Source organism: Suncus etruscus, chromosome 13 (genome assembly GCF_024139225.1).
Source record: "Suncus etruscus isolate mSunEtr1 chromosome 13, mSunEtr1.pri.cur, whole genome shotgun sequence".
Lineage (NCBI taxonomy): Eukaryota > Metazoa > Chordata > Mammalia > Eulipotyphla > Soricidae > Suncus > Suncus etruscus.
In genome coordinates this window covers 28,651,769-28,671,948 of record NC_064860.1, presented here as the reverse complement: position 1 = coordinate 28,671,948, position 20,180 = coordinate 28,651,769, and the positions used below count along the sequence as shown (strand labels likewise).

Genomic DNA, 20,180 nt, shown 5'->3' with positions numbered 1-20,180 from the left:
GATGAGCTGGGAGTGCCACCCTACTCAGTAGCCCCTCAGGAATCATCTCACTGGGCTCCACAGAGGCCTTGGACATGTGGTTGGAAGCAGCAGGGAGAGGGCAACCAATGTTGAACCAGGCTAGGGCTAAGCCCCTAAGAATGACTCATCACTGCCAGTTAATAGCCCCCAGCAATACCAAGAAACACAGGCTGCTCTGAAAAGGCCAGATCACCACTAATCCCACTGTAGAAAATCTATTTCCCAACATAGCAGCACATCCCTCAAAATCAAGTGTATCTGTATGTATTCACTCCAAACTGTGGTTTTCAACCCTTTTTTAAACCCGAGGACTGGTAAAAATAGGAGAAATGTTTCAGGGACTGCTAAGGCAGAAATAAAAAAAAAATGTAATAAGAATAAAGATAATAATAGCAATCTATGACCTAGGCTACATGGCTAAGAGGCAGTAAGTCCTTTGAAGAAGGCAGAATTTCTAGGGCCAGTTGCTGAAAATGGCAAGACTAGAAAAGACACTGAGCCAATCAGCTACTGTTGTCCACACCAGGGAGGGCAGAGCACAGAAGTGGAGGGAGAACCAGGAACTTCCACTCCCCCATGGACTGCCCTGGAAAGCCAAATTAGAGCCAGAGCAACCTCCATGGCAAACATGCTCTAGGCACACCACCTGAACTGGACAGACAGGGGTGAGAAGAGTCACTATTACCCATGCTTGTTGGCTAAGAGTTGCATCAGGAAATAGCTATAGTTGCCACCTGCATGGGTGGGAGAATAAGATGAAGGAAAATCATGGAGGTGAGGCTTCTCAAGGGGTGACTTTGAAGTATCTTTAAAAAAAATTGGTTTTTAATTATGCAAATGAAATGACTTGTATTTAAGAATAGAAGCAATTAAAAATACATCTACCATACACACACACACACACACACACACACACACACACACAAAATGGAGGAGAGATGGGTTCGCAAGTATAGAAAAGCACTTGAGAAAGTTCTAGTCGAATATGAAGGGAGGGCTGGGGACTAGGCTTTGTGAATGGACACATGCTTCATACATGTATGAAGCCCCAAGCTCAATCCCCCAGTACCATGGCAGTAGTTAAAAGGATAGTTGGGGCCCAAGATGTGGTTCAGTGGTAAAACTCATGCCTCATATGTGTGAAATCTTGGTTCTGAGCCCTGATACTGCAAGAAAAAAAGTATGGAGACCATTTATCTGGAGACAATACAACTATAGGAGAGGGTGCAAATATACACACAGAGGAAAAAAAAAACAACAACAAAGATAATACAGTAAAAAGAGGGAAAATAGATCAGTGTAATTTCAGAAGAAAATGGACTCAATGATACAGGCTGAGGAGGAGGAACCAGCAAGGAGCAGGGGGCTTTACTGTTGGAAAAGGCAAAGGCTCTGCCTGGACATGCTGCCAGAGAAGCAGATTGCTAGACTGAGGCTAAAATCCAGAGGCACAGGGAGAGCTGCAGTGGCTCAGTCCTCAGATGGTGCCTCCTCTATGAGACTGGTAATCCCCCTGCCACCAGGAAACCATAGGCCACAGAGGTTGCACAGGCAGAGTGGGGCACAGGTTAGAAGGTACGCACTAAGCCCAGGTTTGAGCACCCAAGCACTGACTGGTGCAGATTTTTTGCTGTTGTTTCTTGGCAGAGTGAAGCTCCTTCTTCGCCATGCCCCTGCCTGCATCTAATAGCAGCTCCCAGTAAGTGCTTTAAGAGTGCCCAATAGAAGGCTGGAGAGATAACACAATAGCTAGGGTACTTGACTTACATGCAGCTGACCTGATTTCAATCTTCAGCATCCCATCTGGTCCCCTGAGAACTGCCAGGGGTAATTCCTGAGTGCACAGGCAAGACAGGAATGATCCCTGAATATTGCCTGGTGTGTCCCCCATTTTTTTTTAAAAAAGGTAAATAAACTAAAGGATTATGGGAAGAAAAGCCATGGGGAACACAAGAGTAAACCTCAAATAGCACAGACCACACCAGGAAAAGAAAAGTTACTTTCCATAAGTCCGAGGAGCAGAACACACATGAACAAAGAGAAAGACACTTTATGTAACGTCCAAGAACATTCTCTGTAGTTGAGAGACAGAGATGGCCATCCTGTGAATCACAAGGTCACAGTTATTTGTTCTACTTGCCAGCTTGAGGGGGAGAGACACCCAATATTGACTAAGAAGACAGAACATTAGGGTTACAGTCAATCCTGGTTCAATCCCTAGAACCACCAGGAGTAATTACTGAGCACAGAGCCAGAAGGCTTGAGCATGACTAGCTGTGACAGAGAAATAAAGACAAATCAAATCAGAAGTATGGTATATTTGTAGGCTGTTCTATTCCTCAGGTATATCAGGACAGATCATGGAAGTAAGACAAGGTGAATTTGCAAAGTACTGCCCAAATGCTCTGGATATCACTCATAACTGACAACAAGGATCTTTCAAACAATGAGTCGGCAGCTTCAAATGAGCCAAGGCTCCCTTTTTCCTAGATCTTGGAGGCATTGAAGCAGCTACATCTAATATTCTGGGGAAAAGCAAGACGCAGAGATGCTGCCTTTCAGTGCTTTTCCTATCTTGGCTCCAGTTCTTGGCTCCAAAGCACAAAGCTGGCAGAGGGCAGATCCTGGTCTGCTGTAGGTACCCATGCCAAAGATGAGGCGATACAGAGCTGGGCACCATGAGTCAATAATACTGGTGTTTATTTTTATTATTATTCATATTGATATACAAATAACCTGGAAGGCAGGAAGCAGGAGGCAAGCCAGCATGCATAGCATGTGGTATACTCTAGTTCCAAGCCAGTGTGTGAGGCACAGGGAGGAAAAGAAAGCAGACCCCAAAGACTCATCTGCCCATAGCCCTGCCCTGAGACACCAGGGAAAGAGTGAATTCTGCTTTGTCACAAGACAGAGAGCTGGATTCCCAGCCTTTGTCCTTAGATATGCTAAGAGCAACATCTAGGCAGAGAATAGTTCATGAGAGCCCTGGTAAAGGAGCAAAAGCTGGAGTCTAGGGTCCCATGAAGTAGACAAGACACAAGGAAAGGCCCAGAGTTGGGTACTGGGGGTTAAGGGGTTGGCAAAAGATTCACACATGTATCACAATACCTTATTTTTGGATAGGGGAAGTCTTTTCTGACTGTTTTGATGCACTTTAAAAATAAGCATCTTAATGGCATATTGCATTTGAATTGACTCAAAATGAAAAAGGTATTAAGAGATTAAGCCAGTTGGCACCACAATAGTTTTTGTTTTTTGGGTTTTTTTTTTGTTTGTTTTTTATTTGTTTTTTGATTTTTGGTTTTGGGGTCATATCCGGCAGTGTTCAGGGATTCCTCCTGGCTCTAGGCTCAGAAATCGGTTCTGGCAGGCTCGGGAGACCAGATGGGATACCGGAATTCGAACCACCGTCCTTCTGCATGCAAGGCAAATGCCCTACCCTCCATGCTATCTCTCCGGCCCCAACACAATTGTTTTTGCTGTGGGTGTGAAAGGGGCAGAGATAAGGCCACTCACTCAAGAAGTTGCACTTCCATGTTTTGGGGGAAGAGAAACACACCTGGTGGTGTTCAGAGCTCAATCCTGGCTCTGTACTTACTCCGAACTCACTCTGAACAGTGCTTAGGTAACCATATGGGGTACTTGGTATTAGATTACGATCAGCCACATGTAAGGCCAGTTCTTTACTGATTTACTATCTCTCCAGCCCCCATGTCCACCTCAAAAGAACCAAGAGCGGCTCCTGACAATGATGTCTAGGTAGCAGGGCAGCCGGGAATGGGGACTACCTAGGGTGGCCCAGAACAAAGTTTCTTTTCACAAGAAGGGAGAAGGGCCAGGTAGGCAGAAGTGGGGCAGGTCCAAGAATCTTGGAGCTGGGGCAAGGGCTGGGAGTTGAGGGGCAAGTAGCAGGCTGGGGGTTGTGGGCAGTCAATAACCCACCTCAGGAACCCTACTCATATGCTCCCCTTGTACACAAGGAGGTTAGCAAGCAATTCAGAATGATTTTTTGAAAAAACAAGTCTTGATCTTCCTTCTACCAAGATCTAGGGTGTTTGGAAATTGAAGAAGGTTAGAGAAGGGGAGGAGAGCAGGCGGATTTTCTGCTTTGTGACAAATAAGATTGCTATTTGCTGAAAACTTTCCCCAAAGCAGAGGAAGCTATGAGTGGCTGAAGGAGAAGACAGGCTGATTATTGGGTGAGAAAGACAAGCAGGAGGGGGGGCCAAGCTAAGACAATGGATGCATGATAATGGCTAATGGCTGGGAAAGAGAGGGAAGAGCTGCCAAGTGATATTCCTGCTATGCCAATCCAGGCAGCAGGGTCTCAGGCACATAAGACAGAAATTTTCAACCTCTGACACTGTAGTGGTTTTTATCTTTTCTACACAAAAATGCATCTGTTCAGAAAACACACATTTTCAACCTTCTTCTAGGTGGATTACAAATTCTTTAACCCTGTGTCCCTCAGGTAACATGACCAAAAAATACCCATCACTCAGGGAGGGAGTGAACTTGTGAGAGCCAGGACTGCCCCAGTGGTACCAAACCCTGCCAGCTGTAGCCAGCCAGCACTATGTGCTCAGTCAGCATATCCTCGTTCAACAGGGGGAAGAGGTAGAGGGCCCAGAGCAGCACAGAAGGAGCAGACTTTGCATGCAAGAAATCTACAGCCCACAAATCCAAATAATACTACTACTAGTAGTAGTAAGAATAATAATAAAGGTAATGATAAGTGGGACCGCTGCTGCTATAGCACAACAGGTAGGGCATTTGTCTTGCACACAGCCGACCCAGGTTCAATCTCCATTATCCCATATGGTCCCTGAAGTCTGCCAGGAATGATTCTTAAGCACAGAGCCAGGAAGTAAGCCCTGAACACCATAGGTGTGGCCCCCAAACCACATAATGATGATGATGATGATGATGATGGTGATGAACAACAATAATAACAATGGGACCGATACTCTTTCTGAAAAGCCTGCTCTGAGGATCGCATGAATATTCATGGGAAGCCCTGAGAACAGTCTGGGGCTCAAGGAGAGCTCCCCCAAAGAGCTACTGCTATTCCATTAACTGAGCGCAGGCAAGCCTGTGGTCACATGTCAGTGATTACCAAGTGCCACACTGACCAAGAGAGCAGGCAGACACCCAGCTGGATGGGCTGGTGTGGAGGCTTCCAGAAGCACAGGGATGGGTGCACCGCACTACTCAGGCCTTTCTCTTCCGCTTGAGTCTGAGTTCTTGCCTTGCTAGAAAGGATGCAGGTGAAGGCAGTGTGGATCTAAAGGGAAGGACGGGGACCCTCAAGGCCTCACATCACTAATGTTCACAGGGGCTGAGAAGCAGCTGCATAAGGAGACATAGCAAAGGGTAAAGCAAAGCAAAGAAAGGGGGTGGCTCCTTGGAGCTTCCTAGTGACGTCCTTGGGATAGGTCCCCACTGACTGGACTGCTCCCCTCAAACTTCACACCCTGGAGAGAAGCTCCATTTCCACCCCACACGAATAGGAGGGGCAAGAAGGTCCCAGAAAGTCACTGACTTTCTGGTGGTGAGCAAAGAGGCCCTTGCCAGCTCTGGGGGTATGGGAAGGAAGGTAGCTGGGGAGACAGGATTTAGCCACACTAAACCCTGCCGACCTGCCTCCCCAGTTTAAGAGCTTCCCTGGACTCAGGCCAGAGAACAGTAACATCAGAAACCCTTCCCCGTACTCCCCCCCCTTCTCCTCCTCTTCCTCAAGTCTTTGCCTTAGCAGAACAATAGACCCACACCCTGCCAGAGCCCGCCAGGTGCCTCCCTTCACTGAGCCTGGCACCAACTTACTTCTTTAGCCACTCCACAATATCTTCAGCGTTCGTGGTCTGGTGGTCATAGTGAAACAGAAACTGGCCCTTCCTGGAAGATCAGGAAGACGGGGTTCAGCAGGGGTGCCAAATGCCACCAGGGAGAGAAAAGCGCACCTGTCAGCCGAGGGGAAACTGGAACCTACTCGAAATAGCAGAAGGTGGGGTAGCCTTGCACATTGTACTCCTGCTTGATAGTTTCAAATTCCGAGGGGTAGACGTTCATCCCAGCCAGTACCTAGGAGCAAGGGACAGCAGACATGACTACCACTTGCCCAGACTCCTGCCCTTGTGTCTTGTATCACCCCTCTTGTATAGTTTGAGGATGCTGCCTCCCTTTCCCTGCCCTGTGGGAAGTGCTATCCAAGTACCAAGCAACTTCTCTGGTGGAAGAGGAAATCTTCCCCCCAACTTCCTACCATGTTCAGGTGTGGCCACCCCTGGGCACTGTCTGCTCTTCTGGGCATTCAGCAAGCCAGGTGGTGTCACTGTCCTACCCGGGGCAGTCTTGATTCCTTCTTGGACCCGTCCTGGTCTGTGCTTGGTCTGACACCTACACCCCAGAGACCACATTCTCAAAGCTCTGAGTACACACCTGGCCAAGGATAGTGAGCACCTGTCTGTCCAATACATGACCTCCTCTACCTATACCCCAGTAAACCCATTTCTCACGGTCTGACCTGAGCACCACTAAGATACTGACACATCCTGCTGCATGGGGCACATCTGGCACCCCAAGCCTGAGTCTGAATCAGAAAAGGACATGCCAGCAGTTCTGTGCCTCTGTGCCTGGTGGTGACTGACTGGGCTAGATCCAAGAATCACTCCGAAAGCAAAGGCCCCTAAAATTCAGATCCTGGAGCGGGAACCTCCTCCTGTAGGACAGCTTGGGGCTGAAAGAGAACTTGCATGTCACAGACATCACAGATAGTGACCAGACAAGACTATTTCGGGATGGGCAAAAACAATCAGTAGTTGTTATGTGAAATGAGAAGGCCCCACCTCACCCCACCCCCCCAAACACTCCTCCAACTGAACTGGACCGAAACAATACATGGAGACACAGAGGGAGAGAAAAAGAAAAGCTTCAGTGGCAGTAGCCATACAGTGAGAGTGCATCTTTCAGGCATTTTTTTTTTAATGTATCTAGCCACAATGCCCGGCATTAATGCAGGTGCACGATAAATGTTTGTTCACTGAACACTTAATTTTCCCTTAAACACTTAATTTTCCCTTGCCCATTTTGGGATGTGGCGAGAAACAAAGGAAAGAGGCTAAAATAGAACTTACTAGAAGCCCTGGGAACCTATAAAAGCCCCTGGGGTCATTGTCCTGGCTGATTAAGCAGTCTGTTCCAGTAATGCTGCCCTGCTTGAAATTTCTTTCTTTCTTCCTTTTTTTTTTAATCTAATTGATCTCCCTGGAGCCAGTGCACATTTGCCACAAGATTAATCTTCTACGTCCTCCTTTTGCATGACATCACTTCCCTGCACAAACCTCTCAATTCCATGAACACAGGCAAAAATCAGAGTCCATACTCAAAGACCGTGGGGTCTTTTGCTTAAGTCTCTTTCACACAAACCCTTTAGTTGTGCATCTGCTAAGACTGAGGTTTTTCATTCTCCTTACAGTGAAACCATAAGAAATTTCTGCAAGGAAGTCAATCCTTTGCCACCTGCACCGAAGTGGGGGAGAAGCTTGAGACCCAGGGAAAATCACACACAGGATGCATTGTAAGGAGCAAGGTGTGCACTCAGGGCATGTCAACAATCTGGCAAGCCACGACCAAAACCAATCTTGGGATGATGGGCAGGTGGGCACCTGCAGCTATGTGGGGCAGAGTTGCAGGGAGAAAAAGCAGGAAAAGGTTCATAGGTAGAAGCACCCATGGTGCTCGGGGAGAGTCCTCCACACAGAGAGAACTGTAAACATCCTATGTTTGGGATCACAGTTAGATAGATCCAGACTGTGAGAGCACAGCCAATCTAACATAGGGGCAGGGATGGGGCAGAAAAATGGAGGCCAGGGAAAATATCAGGCTCCAGGAAACTGCTTTATGGTAAAGCTATAGACAGAAAATCACAAAGGGACAGAGCAGGAGACAAGGAAAGCAAGTCCCAGGTCTTTGCTCCAAGATGCTAATAAGGAAGAACAGTGGAAAAACAGTGCCTTGAGTGTACCCCACTCATTGAGAGGGAAGAAGGGGGTGTGCAGAGTATGATGAGGCTTGTGACACCTTTGAATAATGGTCCAAGGAGAGGAACAGGGCTAGTGTTATCAGCCATTGTACAAATGGAAAATGGAGACTCTGAGGTTAGAAACCTTTTATCCCAGGACATGCCACCCTGCTGGCAAAAGCCATCACCAAAACTGAGCTCTATAAAGCTGCCCTCCCCCCCCCCCCCCGACCAATGATCCATTCTGTGATGGTCCATCATGGTCAAGGCTACCAAAAGGCTTGGCCATGCTAAAGGGCTTACTGTGAACAGTTAATGGTAAGGCAGTACCAGTCTGAGCACGACTGTCAGAAAGCACAGAGCAGCAGCAGCAGCAGCAGAGGCGGCAGCAAATATGTGAGGATCCTGATTAGCAGGAGTGGGTGGGACAGACATCATGAATCACTAGACACACATGATAGCAAAACAGAGGCAGACTGAGTCTGGGAAATGGCAAGACAAGGCCTCCCCCGACAAGGCAGGCCTGGCTTCTGTCCTAATGACATCACCAGGTTGGATGGCTCCCAGGAAATCTAGGGAGGGACAGTTTTCTTGACCCTTACTGCAGACACAGTCAACCAAAAGGGCTCAGCATGGCAGGGATAAAGACAAGACTGCAGATACTGAGCTGAGCTGGGACAAGGGTCAGTCTTGTTGGACCTGTGTCAGGATAGAAAGGAGTTTCCTATTCAGGAGCCCAATCTCCAGAAACTGAGGCTGCACCATAAGCCCAGCCTCCAGATGTGCTTGCAGCTTCTCTTTCATATAGCCAGGAAGGGTGAAAACTTTCCTTGAAACCATTTTCTAAGGAAACGAAATAAAAGAGAAAATACAGGAGCAAAGAAATGGCCAGTTCACCTAACACACACAGATGCCTCTGGTGGAGGTAACAAGCACCCAGGCCCAGTCAGGCTTGTCCAGAAAGGCTCTAAGGACCATGGACAGTCCCCCGACTTTTCTAGAAGTTTATCAAGGAACTGCTGAAGATGGAAGAACGGAGGATGAGGAAATGTGGGAACTAAAGGAGTACTTCAATTATTTAATTTTTTTTCTTTTGGTTTTTGTGCCACACCCAGTGATGCTCAGGGGTTACTCTTGGCTATGCGCTCAGGAATCACTCCTGGCTTGGGGGACCATATGGGATGCTAGGGGATCGAACCATGGTCCGTCCTACGCTAGCGCAGGCAAGGCAGATGCCTTACTGCTTGTTTTTTTTGTTTGTTTGTTTTATTTTGTTTTTTTTTTTTTTGTTTTGGTTTTTGGGCCACACCCGGTGACCCTCAGGGGTTACTCCTGGCTATGCACTCAGAAGTCGCTCCTGGCTTGGGGGACCATATGGGACACTGGGGATTGAACCGATGTCCGTCCAAGGCTAGTGCAGGCAAGGCAGGTACCTTACCTCTAGCACCACCGCCCAGGCCCCCGCCTTACTGCTTGTGCCACTGCTCTGGCCCCTAATATTTTTTTTGAAGGAGGGGAATCTCCCAAGAAATGCTCAGAGGCCCAAGGCAACTTCCAGCAGTGCTTGGGGCCATGTAGCACCCGGGATGAAGATAGGGTCCATGCATGCAGAACATGGAACCAGATGCCCATCTCTCTGAAATTTTCTGATACTTTTTCAGTTAGGCCAGGTAGATGCAGGTTCTGATCTTTTCTCTATGGACAAAGGTACAATGAATGATTCTCAGAGCCAACCATGGGAAGGACACCGTGTGAGCCCAGACCCACATATGCTCTTCCTACGTTCTTTCTGGCCTTCAAATTCATATACACAGGGGACAACACTCTCACTGAAAACAGAGCCATGTATAACACATGACCAGAGAAGGGCAGCCACAAGTGCTCACTCTCTCATTGACAAGTACAAGTGCCTACTCCGAGTTCAATCCTGTGCTCTATGCCAGAGAAACAGACAAGTGTCCCACAGAGTTCCTGCACACAAGCTGTATAGTTGCCATGAAACGATCAAACTATAGTTAATGTCACCTGATAAGTACCATAATCTAAAACCAAACCAAACTGAGCAGATAAGCCATGCAGAAGTGTAGGAGAGGTCACAAATACTGAGTTCGGCAGCAGGAACAGCAGTAGCAGAGAATCTTCCAGAAGAGGTTTATGACTAGCACCAAATCCTGGTCTACTCCAATGGGGAGCTGCTTAGTTACCCTCCCTCTGTAAGTTGGGCAGAGCAGATTTCTGACTGTCTATGGGTGAGGGCATATATACTATGAGTAATTAAGTTTTTTCTCCAGGCAAAATCTATTAAAACATGGAATTTATTAAAGTACCAAATGAAAAGCAAAACTTCCCTGGAAGTGTGCCTCAGGGCCATGAGGTACTGGAATTCATTAGCGAGAGCCATAGAGCACCACAGGGCTGCCCTGAATGAGGTCAAATGAGGAAGCACCCATTAGAGTCAGACAACCTGAGAGCAAAGCCATCACTGGGTCAATTGCAGTCACTTTTAGACTGGGGCCAGGAAGATAGCTCAAAGGTTATGCACCTTACCTTGCATGGATGATATCAGTTCAAAACCTCCACACAGATACACGCGCGCACACACACACACAGTGGGGTTGGAGAAAGTACAGTGGGTAAGGCGCTTTCCTTGCAAGTAGCTAACCCAGGTTCAATCCCCAGAATTTCCTATGGTCCACGAAGCCCACTACCAGGAGTAATTCCTATAGGCAGGAGTAGAGTAGACACACACACACACACACACACACACACACACACACACACACACACATACATCCACACCACCACCACCACCACCACCACCACCCCTCCACACACAAAATAAATCTTAAAAACATTAACTTTACAACTGACTTTGAATTTGATAACTAATTTGATCCATGACCTTACACATCTAAGGTCTCAGAGTTCCCTGTCAGGTTGTGCCCACTAAGGCAACTCTACCAATATGAATCCTTCCATGTATTTGAGGTGAGTTAAAAATTACATTCCTGGAGCTATAAAAACAAAATAAAAAGAATCAGCAGGAAAAAAAAAAAAAAAAAAAACAACCACCCCTGCAAACCTCTGCAACGCAGGGCAAACTAACACTGGACTGGCCCCTGGTAGAGAAGGGCTGGGCTGGGCTGCAAGACCCATTAGCATGCGATGCTCTGTTCTCCAGGTGAGGCCTGTCCCTCCCATAACCCACACCCCAATGCTTCTTCTCAGAAGGCCTGTTTCTTCTGCAACTCTTCTTCCCCTCCCATGCCCAGGGTGGGCATCCCTGTCTGCTCCATCAATTATCCTCTGGGCTCCTCTTTTGAGAAGGGCCAGGCTCAGGTTTCTTGTTATTCCTCACTAAATGCCTCTGTGCAGGTAGGAGGGTGTCATTCCTAGCAAGGCCCCTCCTGAGCTGCGGGCTCCCAATCAGCGCTCTGGCTCACTTTAGTGCCCCATCCTGAACCGTGTCCTCTGCAGGATGTCCTGTTAGCTGCTGGCCTCCAGGTCACACTTCCTGTGCTTCCTGCTAATTTCCTGGTCACTTCTTCACTGTCTTCTCACAGGGACCAACATTTTGGTCACAGCAGCTTGATGGGGAGATATCCACGTTCACTGGCCCCAGTGGCAGTGGGGAACCCACCCTCTCCCCTGTCTCCTTCATCCCCACCTCTCCGTTGGGAGGGGTGAGCAGGAGAGTCAGCTAGCCTGACCTGACCCGGCGCCCCACTTACAAAGCGGCCTCGAGTCAGCGTTGCAGCCTTCTGGAAAGGCAGCTTCATCCTCTTGCATTTGGGACACCCTAGTCACAGGCAGGAGGAAACATCTCGGTTATGAATGGCACTGAGCTCTGCATAGTTCCCTCTCCCTGACACATGTTCAGCTGCCTCCAGAAGAGCAGGCTGCCCCAGACATAGGGATACGTAGAGAACAGGGGATAGAGGCCCTAAGCCTCAGAGGACAGAGTGCCCAAGAATGCAGGGTTGGCTAAGATCCCATAGCCAGAGAAGGCAGAACACTGAGCTGCAGAAGGCAGAGATGATACTGGGTTAGCAGAAATTCACCCAAGAAGCCAAAAGAGCTCTCAGCATCATGCCCAGCCAAAAATCTCCTCTCACCACCCATTCTGGGGCTTCCAAAGAATTCCAGTCATCTGCTATTAAGGACACAATGGGTGGTTCCAGAAACAATGGCTTCAGGGATTTTCACACCTCTTTTCTTTCCTTAACAAGGACAATTATGCGGTGGTTGGCAGCCTGCCAGCCCTGGCCAGCTTCTGGCTCTAGCCCCAGGGGACAGTCTGGGCCTGGATGGGAACATTCAGTTCTCACCTTTCATTTACTTGCTGGAACCTTCCTCCAGTTGGGGGGCAAATGAGGTGGGTGTTGGGTGGACAGACCACCTCAGGCCCCTTCCAGCATTCATTTCAGAGAATTCTGTACCTGCCTTTGGTCTAGTTATTTCTGGGGATTGTGATCTTCCACTTCTGGAGCAGCCAAGATGCCAAGTACTGGGGACTCAGTCCAGAACGTCTGGCCTTAAACACCACTCCACTTTTGAAGCAGTCTTGACTACTTGACTTGGCTCTTAGGATGCTGACAGATCCTGCAATCCTCCCCTGCTCCCTGACCAGCACTGCTGCAAAGCAGGCTGTGACATTGCCTGTGAAAGCAGCAGATAATAGAGCTGCCTGAAAGACCCTGCAGGCCAGACCTGATGTGGACCATCAGGACCACATTAAGCACAATAGGGCCACGTGTCCAGAAGGGATGGAAGATGTCACTCTATCCTGCCCATCCTCTACTAAGGGAAACCAAGGGGACACATGAAGCCTCACCTACTTTTTCCTTAGCAGTAGGATGAAAATATGGGAGTCTGACACCACTGGACCACAAGTTCATCCTCCAGGAGCATAAGCAATGGCCTGTCCTTGCAGGTATGGGCACTTTCTGCCAGCTCTGCCTGCATCCTGCAACCACAGCAGCTCTCATACTCCCTAAACAGTGCTCCGCCAGCTGATCCTATGATCAGAGTAAAGGATGCTATAAACGAAGTCAGTTTCCAATTTCTCTTTCCTAAAATAGAGCTGGGACTGTGATCTCTATCTGAGTTTATCTTGTAACTCATTCAACTGGGAGGCCAAGGGAGAGATAAGACTAATTGCTACTCTCAAACCACCAAAGTCAGACCTTCCCTTTATTTCCTTTTCCATTTAGCATGTACAGAATAAACAATAGGTCCTGGGGACCCAGATTTCAAGTCACAAAGGGCACTGCTCTGGGTTCATTTACCCTTAACCTTCCCAATGAGGGTAACTAGTGTGTCTCCCACAAGGTCATGAGGGATGTTTGGAATAGAATAATAGCACAGATTTCTGAATCACTAACAGTGGAGTCTGGGGGTACCTGGGCCAGGAGGCTGCCCCATATCAGGGCCCAGCACAAGTTTGAACTAAAGGGCTCCTCCTTCCTGCACCACTACAGGAAACCTCCCTTCCACCTCAGTTTTCCTTTGTATGAGGATAACTTTTCTGCCTCTCTGCCTGCTGAGTATTGTATTTCCAACTACTTCATAACCTCTTAACAATGGTCAGCTAACTGGACCCAAAAAAAGACTCCTCTTTTGTAAACATTTCAAGGTAAATATTCCAGAGTATCTTGTACTCATACAAGAGTACAAACATCAGAGTATTTGGTGCTCTTGTGTGACATTTCCAGACAACCACCTACACTCTTTCAATCTCACTCAGGCCCTGAAGGCTCTAAGGTCAGGCAAAAGAGCACCAGTTCTCAGGAGCCTCTGAAGGCAGAATCACTCCTGTAGCAATTCCTGGCTGGGCAGTTAATAAGACCCTTCTGAGGGAGGGAAAACAAAAATAGGTGAAACCAGCCACTGTCTGTAAGCCCAGAGAATGAGGATTCAAGTATAGGCCACTGGGAGCAGAGGCATGAGATTGGAAGTAAAAGCATAGGGCCTCTCCACCCATAGGCAAGCACTAGGTTGGAGCTAAGCATGGTGCTGTCTGTCACCAGACAGAATAGGAAACATCCAGATGGAGGTAAAATCTCCAGAGTAAATAGACAACCCAGGCTACTGCCTATGCCACCCGAATGTTCCTGGGCATGCCCATGTACCCAACTTTTCCCCAGACCTTTACTTTCTAAGATGGCTTTCTGGGAATTTTTTTTTCCTATTTGATTTTAGTTCAAACCTGGCAGTACTCAGGGCTTATTCCTGACTCTGCACTCAATGATCATTCCTGGTGGGCTCAGGGACCATATGCAGTTCTGGATGGCAGCAGCTTTCTGGAAAGGAGCTGTACATCTAGCACTATGGACCTGTACGAGGTTGGACATATTTGCCTGCAGGGATAAACTTGCAGAGATGAATCTGGGGCTTTGTAGGGCATATCCTCAATATTGAATCTGCTACCATAGCTTGAAAGCTGCTTCAAAATAAGGGAAATGAATAGGTACAGCTGGGTCTCAACAAAATGTTTTCACTAAGAGGGTGTGACTCAAGTGGTCCTTGCATTTGATCACCTTACATTGAAGCCGTGACACTGCATGACACAAATCTACATCTGAGTTACCAGGTATAGCACTGAGGGCCCCTGAGCACTGCCAGACCTGAGCAAAGTAAGACATGATTGCCTCAACCCTGAAATATTTACAAAAGAGGATTCTTTTTGGGGGTTCCAGTTAGTTGACCATTGTTAGGAGGTTATGAAGTAGTTGGAATAACCAGTATCTTCTTTAAGAGAAAAAAAAAATCAGCATGCAAATACATCTGGTGAAGTAGATGGCAAGGTCAGTGGGGTTTTTTGAAATTCAGTTTCCACTTACTTACATATAATTTGTTTATATTTAATGCTGATGAAATACAAAATACTTGTAATACTATGAAATGCCAAAATAATGTCAAAATTTTAAGGGCCAGGAATATAGGTCAGTAGTAGAATGTAGTCTTTGTATATATGAATCCCTGGCCACTATCCCATTCCTGGCATAAATAAATTGGTTTAAAGACGAGTTAAGGTGCCTTTGGAGTGATGGCACCAGAACATTTGTTTTGTTTTGTTTTGTTTGTTTTTGGGTCACACCCGGTGGTGCTCAGGGGTTACTCCTGGCTGTCTGCTCAGAAATAGCTCCTGGCAGGCACGGGGGACCATATGGGACACCGGGATTCGAACCAACCACCTTTGGTCCTGGATTGGCTGCTTGCAAGGCAAACACGCTATGCTATCTCTCCGGGCCCGGCACCAGAACATTTAATGGTGAATGGTGTGAAATTTATCCTCGTCCTATATACTCCTAGAACCAATGATAAATCAGGAAAATGTGCTTGAAACAAAAGTTTGAGAAGCACTCTCTGACCCATCCACTTCTCTTACAGACAGACTAAAGGCGGCCTGCCCAGAGAGGGGAAGCCTGGAAAGACATTCAACTGTCCAGTGGCAAAGCTGGACTAGAACCCAGGTCTTCTAGTTCTTTGCTCAGGGATTTCTCTGATGCTCTCACTCACACTCTTACCTCATTCATAGATTGATGATTTTCCACACTGTCCCACCTTTCTTTCTGGTCTTTGTCCCCGCCCCCCCCCCCACCAACCCCACTCTACCCAGCTATGCTTCTCCAGAGTCAGATGGACCAGATGATGTCCAGAGGATGCAGAACAGCAGCAGGACCACAGACTGTACACCCCAAATCAGGGGCTCCTTCAGGGCATGAGGTCAGCAGGAAAGGGACTCCAGACTCACAGGAGACAGGTGCCTGAGGAATGTCACACTGGTGATGAAGCTCAGGGTAAAGGGAGCAAGAAGAGGACTGGGGATGTGGCTCAGGTGGCAGAACACATGTTAGGCCGGTGCATAGCCCTGAGTCTGCAGTGCCCAGGTATCGCCCAGGTGGCCTGGAGAACTGTTGGGCCCACAGCTAAACCATTGGGCCCACACCACCAGACCAAGCATTGCTGAGGGTAGCCTGACTGTTAGAAATCAAGTGAGATTCTCGAGTGAGAGAGACACTAAGAGGAAGGGCAGGAGGGGAGGAAGCTGTGCGACTTTGAGCAAGTAAGGGGAAAAAGATTTGCAGGGAGAGGTAGGAGAGCAAACCTGGGCTGGTGTCCAGTCTCTTGTAAGCCCCCCAGCTAACCCTCTCCAAAAACCAAGTAACTAGGGGACCCCAGTTACTCACAGGGGGCGTAAAACATCACCAACAGAGGCTTCTCTTCCTTCTTCAGGAGCCTTCGAAAACCCTGAGCATAAATAGAGAGATACAGCAGGTGGGTTGGCGCCTCCCAAATGCCTATGGGGTATTGGGGAGGGGCAGCACAGAAATCCCAGGGGGACTGGTTCAAGGCCTGCAGCAGTCAGGCATGTGAGGAACTGGAAGAAAACTACCTAGTGATGACCATTCTAGAAAAATTCTTGCATAGTTTGTTTAGATGGGGAGGCAGAGGCTTGGTGAACTTTTTCAAAAAGCCATTCCATGTGGGGAGACTCATCTAAAACATGCTACTTTTGCTTTACTTTGTGCTCCATCTGGGTGAGTCCAGGGGACTGGAATGGGTTCTGTGTGCTCCAGGACAGGTCCTCAGATCACCCCTCTTCATGCAACCTATAGGGGAATTTGCTGTGGGGGAACTTTCACGTAAGACCAAATAGGCCAGACAGGGAATCTATCTGTCCCAGAATAACTGGGGGCTTGCCAATTGTGGCTTCTCTAGCACCTCAACTGTGCCAGGCACCACTGGGCACAGAGTAAAGGGAAGCCCATCCATTCCACCCCACCCCACCCCACAGCTTTCACTTCATGCATCATTTTCATTGTAAAACCCTTTGGGCAGTGTCTGGTGAGTTTGTAGGCATCATATGTCTGTAAAATAAATACAATAAATATACAAAGTCAAATGGTAAGAACTGTCAGTAGAGAGACTACAGGCAAAGTGAAACAAGGGACCTTCCCCACACACACACACACACCTTCACCCGCCAAAGTCAACAACAGATCTATTGAGCACTGAGGGGAATGCACCAGGATGGAGCAAAGACATTTTGATTTAGAAAAGCTCCTCTAATCCATTTTCACAGAAGAAAATGAGAGGCCTTTTTCTTTTGAACAAAGAAAAATAAGAGCACATTTCAAATGCAGCTTTCTGGCAGAAACAAGGCACGAGATAAATAAATGACGGTGCATCCCACACAATGGAACACCACTACATCATTAGTGGCATAAAGAGGAGTGTTTACTGTCATAATAAGATGTGCACGTTACATTAAGTGGAAAGGGTATGCAGGTTACAAAAACAGCATATTAGAAGGAAGGGCACTTCCATGGGTTGAAATGTTTGTGTGTGCAATGACTTTCAACAATTATTTACCCTTTTTCCAAGAGATAAAGGTGATGAAAAATATTCATTTTTAATACTTAAGAGTACAATAGTCATAGTTGATTCTGAAAAGATTTACTCTTGTCTACATGTGGAGGACGGTTAGGTTGCTAATTTTATGACAGGCTCAAAATAAAAGCCTGAGTTGAGTGGTTGACAATGTCAACACTTTGAAAACACTTGTTCTGGGCTCTGAAGCCTGGTCAAAGATGTGAAGAACTGGGTTTTCTGTGCCTGAGTGATCTGATCTCACACCTTGAACAGCAATAAATTATTTCATGGAGAGAAGCTTAATTGCTTTTAAGTATGGAATTCTAGGCTTACAAATCAGGAGTTAGCAACTCAAGCTTAAATTTGTAACTTTAAGGTATCTCTCTGAGGGGATTCTATGAGCAGAAAAACTGTTCTGCCCAGATTTTGCAGGAGACAAAACAGCACAGTGAAGGATAAGAAGACTGCTGGTAGGTACAAAGAGCATATTTTCTGTACTGCTTTACATGAGAGAACAGGAATAATGGGAGTGAACTGTTGACAAACACTTAGTTTCCAGATAGGTAAACATGTTTATCAGAAAACATGCCTAGGAAAAGCATGCAGGTCTGGCTGGCCTTGGTGACAGGCAAAGCACAGGTGCCAGAGCTCCAGACATCTGCCATTCCTTCCTTGCCCCCAAATTCTTGCTCATTTAGGATTCCTCCTTCTAGCTTTTTAGAGAGCGCATCACAGTTCCACAGAGGTTCTGAGATGTTTTGAAAATATGTTTTAAAATACATTTCTTTATGATTTGTTATCAGTGAATATGTGATATGCAAAATGATGTTATAATCCCTTTGACCAGGGGCTACAAAAATTTTCTCAGAGAAAAAGGGGTCACCAGTGGAAAAATTTTTAGCAGCCCAGTCTAGCTGACAAATTCTGGCACTTCCTCTCCCAGAGAAGTGCTGCTGCTGGCCTTTTAATTGCAATCACTGTAGGCTCACTTGATAATCATACATGATCCCTCCTCCACAAAAACTGGAAATGGCAAGCATTTTTCTAGGAGCCAGTCATTTCAAATTAGAGAGGAAAAGAGAACAGAGGAAAGTCGAGAATGTTTTATGTTCTCGGTATAAGAAGGCCCCTTTTCCCTCTGTGCTCAGGAAGCACAGCTGGTCACCGACCACCAAGACTCTAACTGTGGTGGTCTGGGCTGCCCATCAGAGAAGGCAGAGCTGAACAAGGAACATGCCCGTATACACACAGAGCCGCAGAGGGCCTGTGAGTCAGGCTGGATATGACAGGCCCCGGAGGTGGAAGACCAGGAGAGGTTGGAGAACCAGTCTCACCCACCTCCAGCCCCCAACCCCTGTCCAAATCTGCAAACTGAAACTCCACGATAAATGATGCATTCCAAGTTATACTATGACTCAGAATGGTAAACACTTGACATCATCCCATCTCTGGGGATGCACCCACTAATTCCAGTAAAGATAGGAGCATGTGATCTGGGGAGGGCATGGAAACCAGGATAAAATCTAAACATGGCAAAATGCCGGAAGTAAGGTGGGAAAAGATGGATGGGAAATAAGTTACCTTCTCACTGTCAATGTGGACCATATCTTTAGCTCCAGGATCTTCTTCCCATAGAGGGGGCCCTTTGGGATCCTTCATAAAAGCCACCATGGACTGAGGAAAAGAAAAAGAAATGGAAACAAGTTTGAGTAAGGAAAGGCAAGAGACAGGGCTTAGGAGCCTGCCCATCTCCTGGTTGGGCACCCAAATGTGGGGAAAGGACTGAGGATGAGCTCAAAAAAGTATGCCTCACACTAGTCAACTGGTCCTCATCTACCATGCTTCTTCATGGGCAACAAAGAGGAAGCAAGAATGTGTGTTTCTTATTTAGGCCAGAGGCACATTCATGATCTTACTAAATGCCATCTTCTCCAGGACAACTCTGAGTAACAGTGACTAGTCCCAAGTAGACATTTCTACCTTCACACGCCACTCAGACCGTTAGCCCTATACACAAGCAACCCACCAACTTAAATGAAGGTGCTTGCCGTCTCCTGGGCGTGTCATGATCATCCTCTGCAGGGTTTGTCAGGGAAACCTGTCATCCTGCATAGCATAGCAGGATGACATCCCTGGAGTAACTATACTTCTCTCCTTAAAGTTCATCCCCAAACCCCTAGTCTTCCTGAATATCTGGCAAAGACCTTCAGGGTAAAGGAGTCAACTAGTCTTCTAAATGCAAAGGACTGACTCCAAATTCTACTCTTGGCGAACACACACATAGGGTAGGGGCAGGGCCCCTCCGCCCACTCTGCTCCCAGCTGACCTGGGACAGAAGGCTTTCCTTTCCTTTTCTCCCTTGTCACTCTAGGGAATGAGCTTGGAGTCAATGATAATGAGGACCAGGCCCCAGGGAATAGCTTTCTTCTCTCCCATCCCATAAGGGGCTTCTGATCTTCTGATCTTCTGCGATTCAGGTCCACAAAGCCCTCAAACTCCCCCACTTTAGGAGGTAGGTTCCTGTTACTTCTGCAACTGCAAACTGAGTAAGCTCCAGAGAGCTGAGTACATGTGATATTCATATGTATATATATATATATGCATGTATATAAGTATATACACCTGTATCTGTTCATGTTGTGTGCATATGTGGTATGTGGGGGGCATGTGTACATCTGTATGTTGGTGTCTGTGTAGGGGAAAGTGAGGAGCCCTAGGGTGAGAAGGGAGAGAACACCAGAGTGTAGCTATGCATTCAGCA

General features: G+C 47.3%; 1 protein-coding gene across 1 annotated transcript in view; it reads right to left on the bottom strand.

Annotated features, from left to right (window-relative positions):
- The window catches only part of PDIA5 (protein disulfide isomerase family A member 5), an 80,629-nt gene that overhangs the window by 22,521 nt on the left and 37,928 nt on the right, over positions 1 to 20,180 (bottom strand). Inside the window, exons 6-10 of the mRNA XM_049785904.1 lie at positions 19,001 to 19,093; positions 16,234 to 16,294; positions 11,773 to 11,840; positions 6,011 to 6,102; positions 5,845 to 5,916 (exon numbers count right to left, since the gene is read on the bottom strand). Of these exons, the coding sequence (XP_049641861.1) occupies positions 5,845 to 5,916; positions 6,011 to 6,102; positions 11,773 to 11,840; positions 16,234 to 16,294; positions 19,001 to 19,093 (386 nt within the window). The remainder of the gene's footprint in view (positions 1 to 5,844; positions 5,917 to 6,010; positions 6,103 to 11,772; positions 11,841 to 16,233; positions 16,295 to 19,000; positions 19,094 to 20,180) is intronic.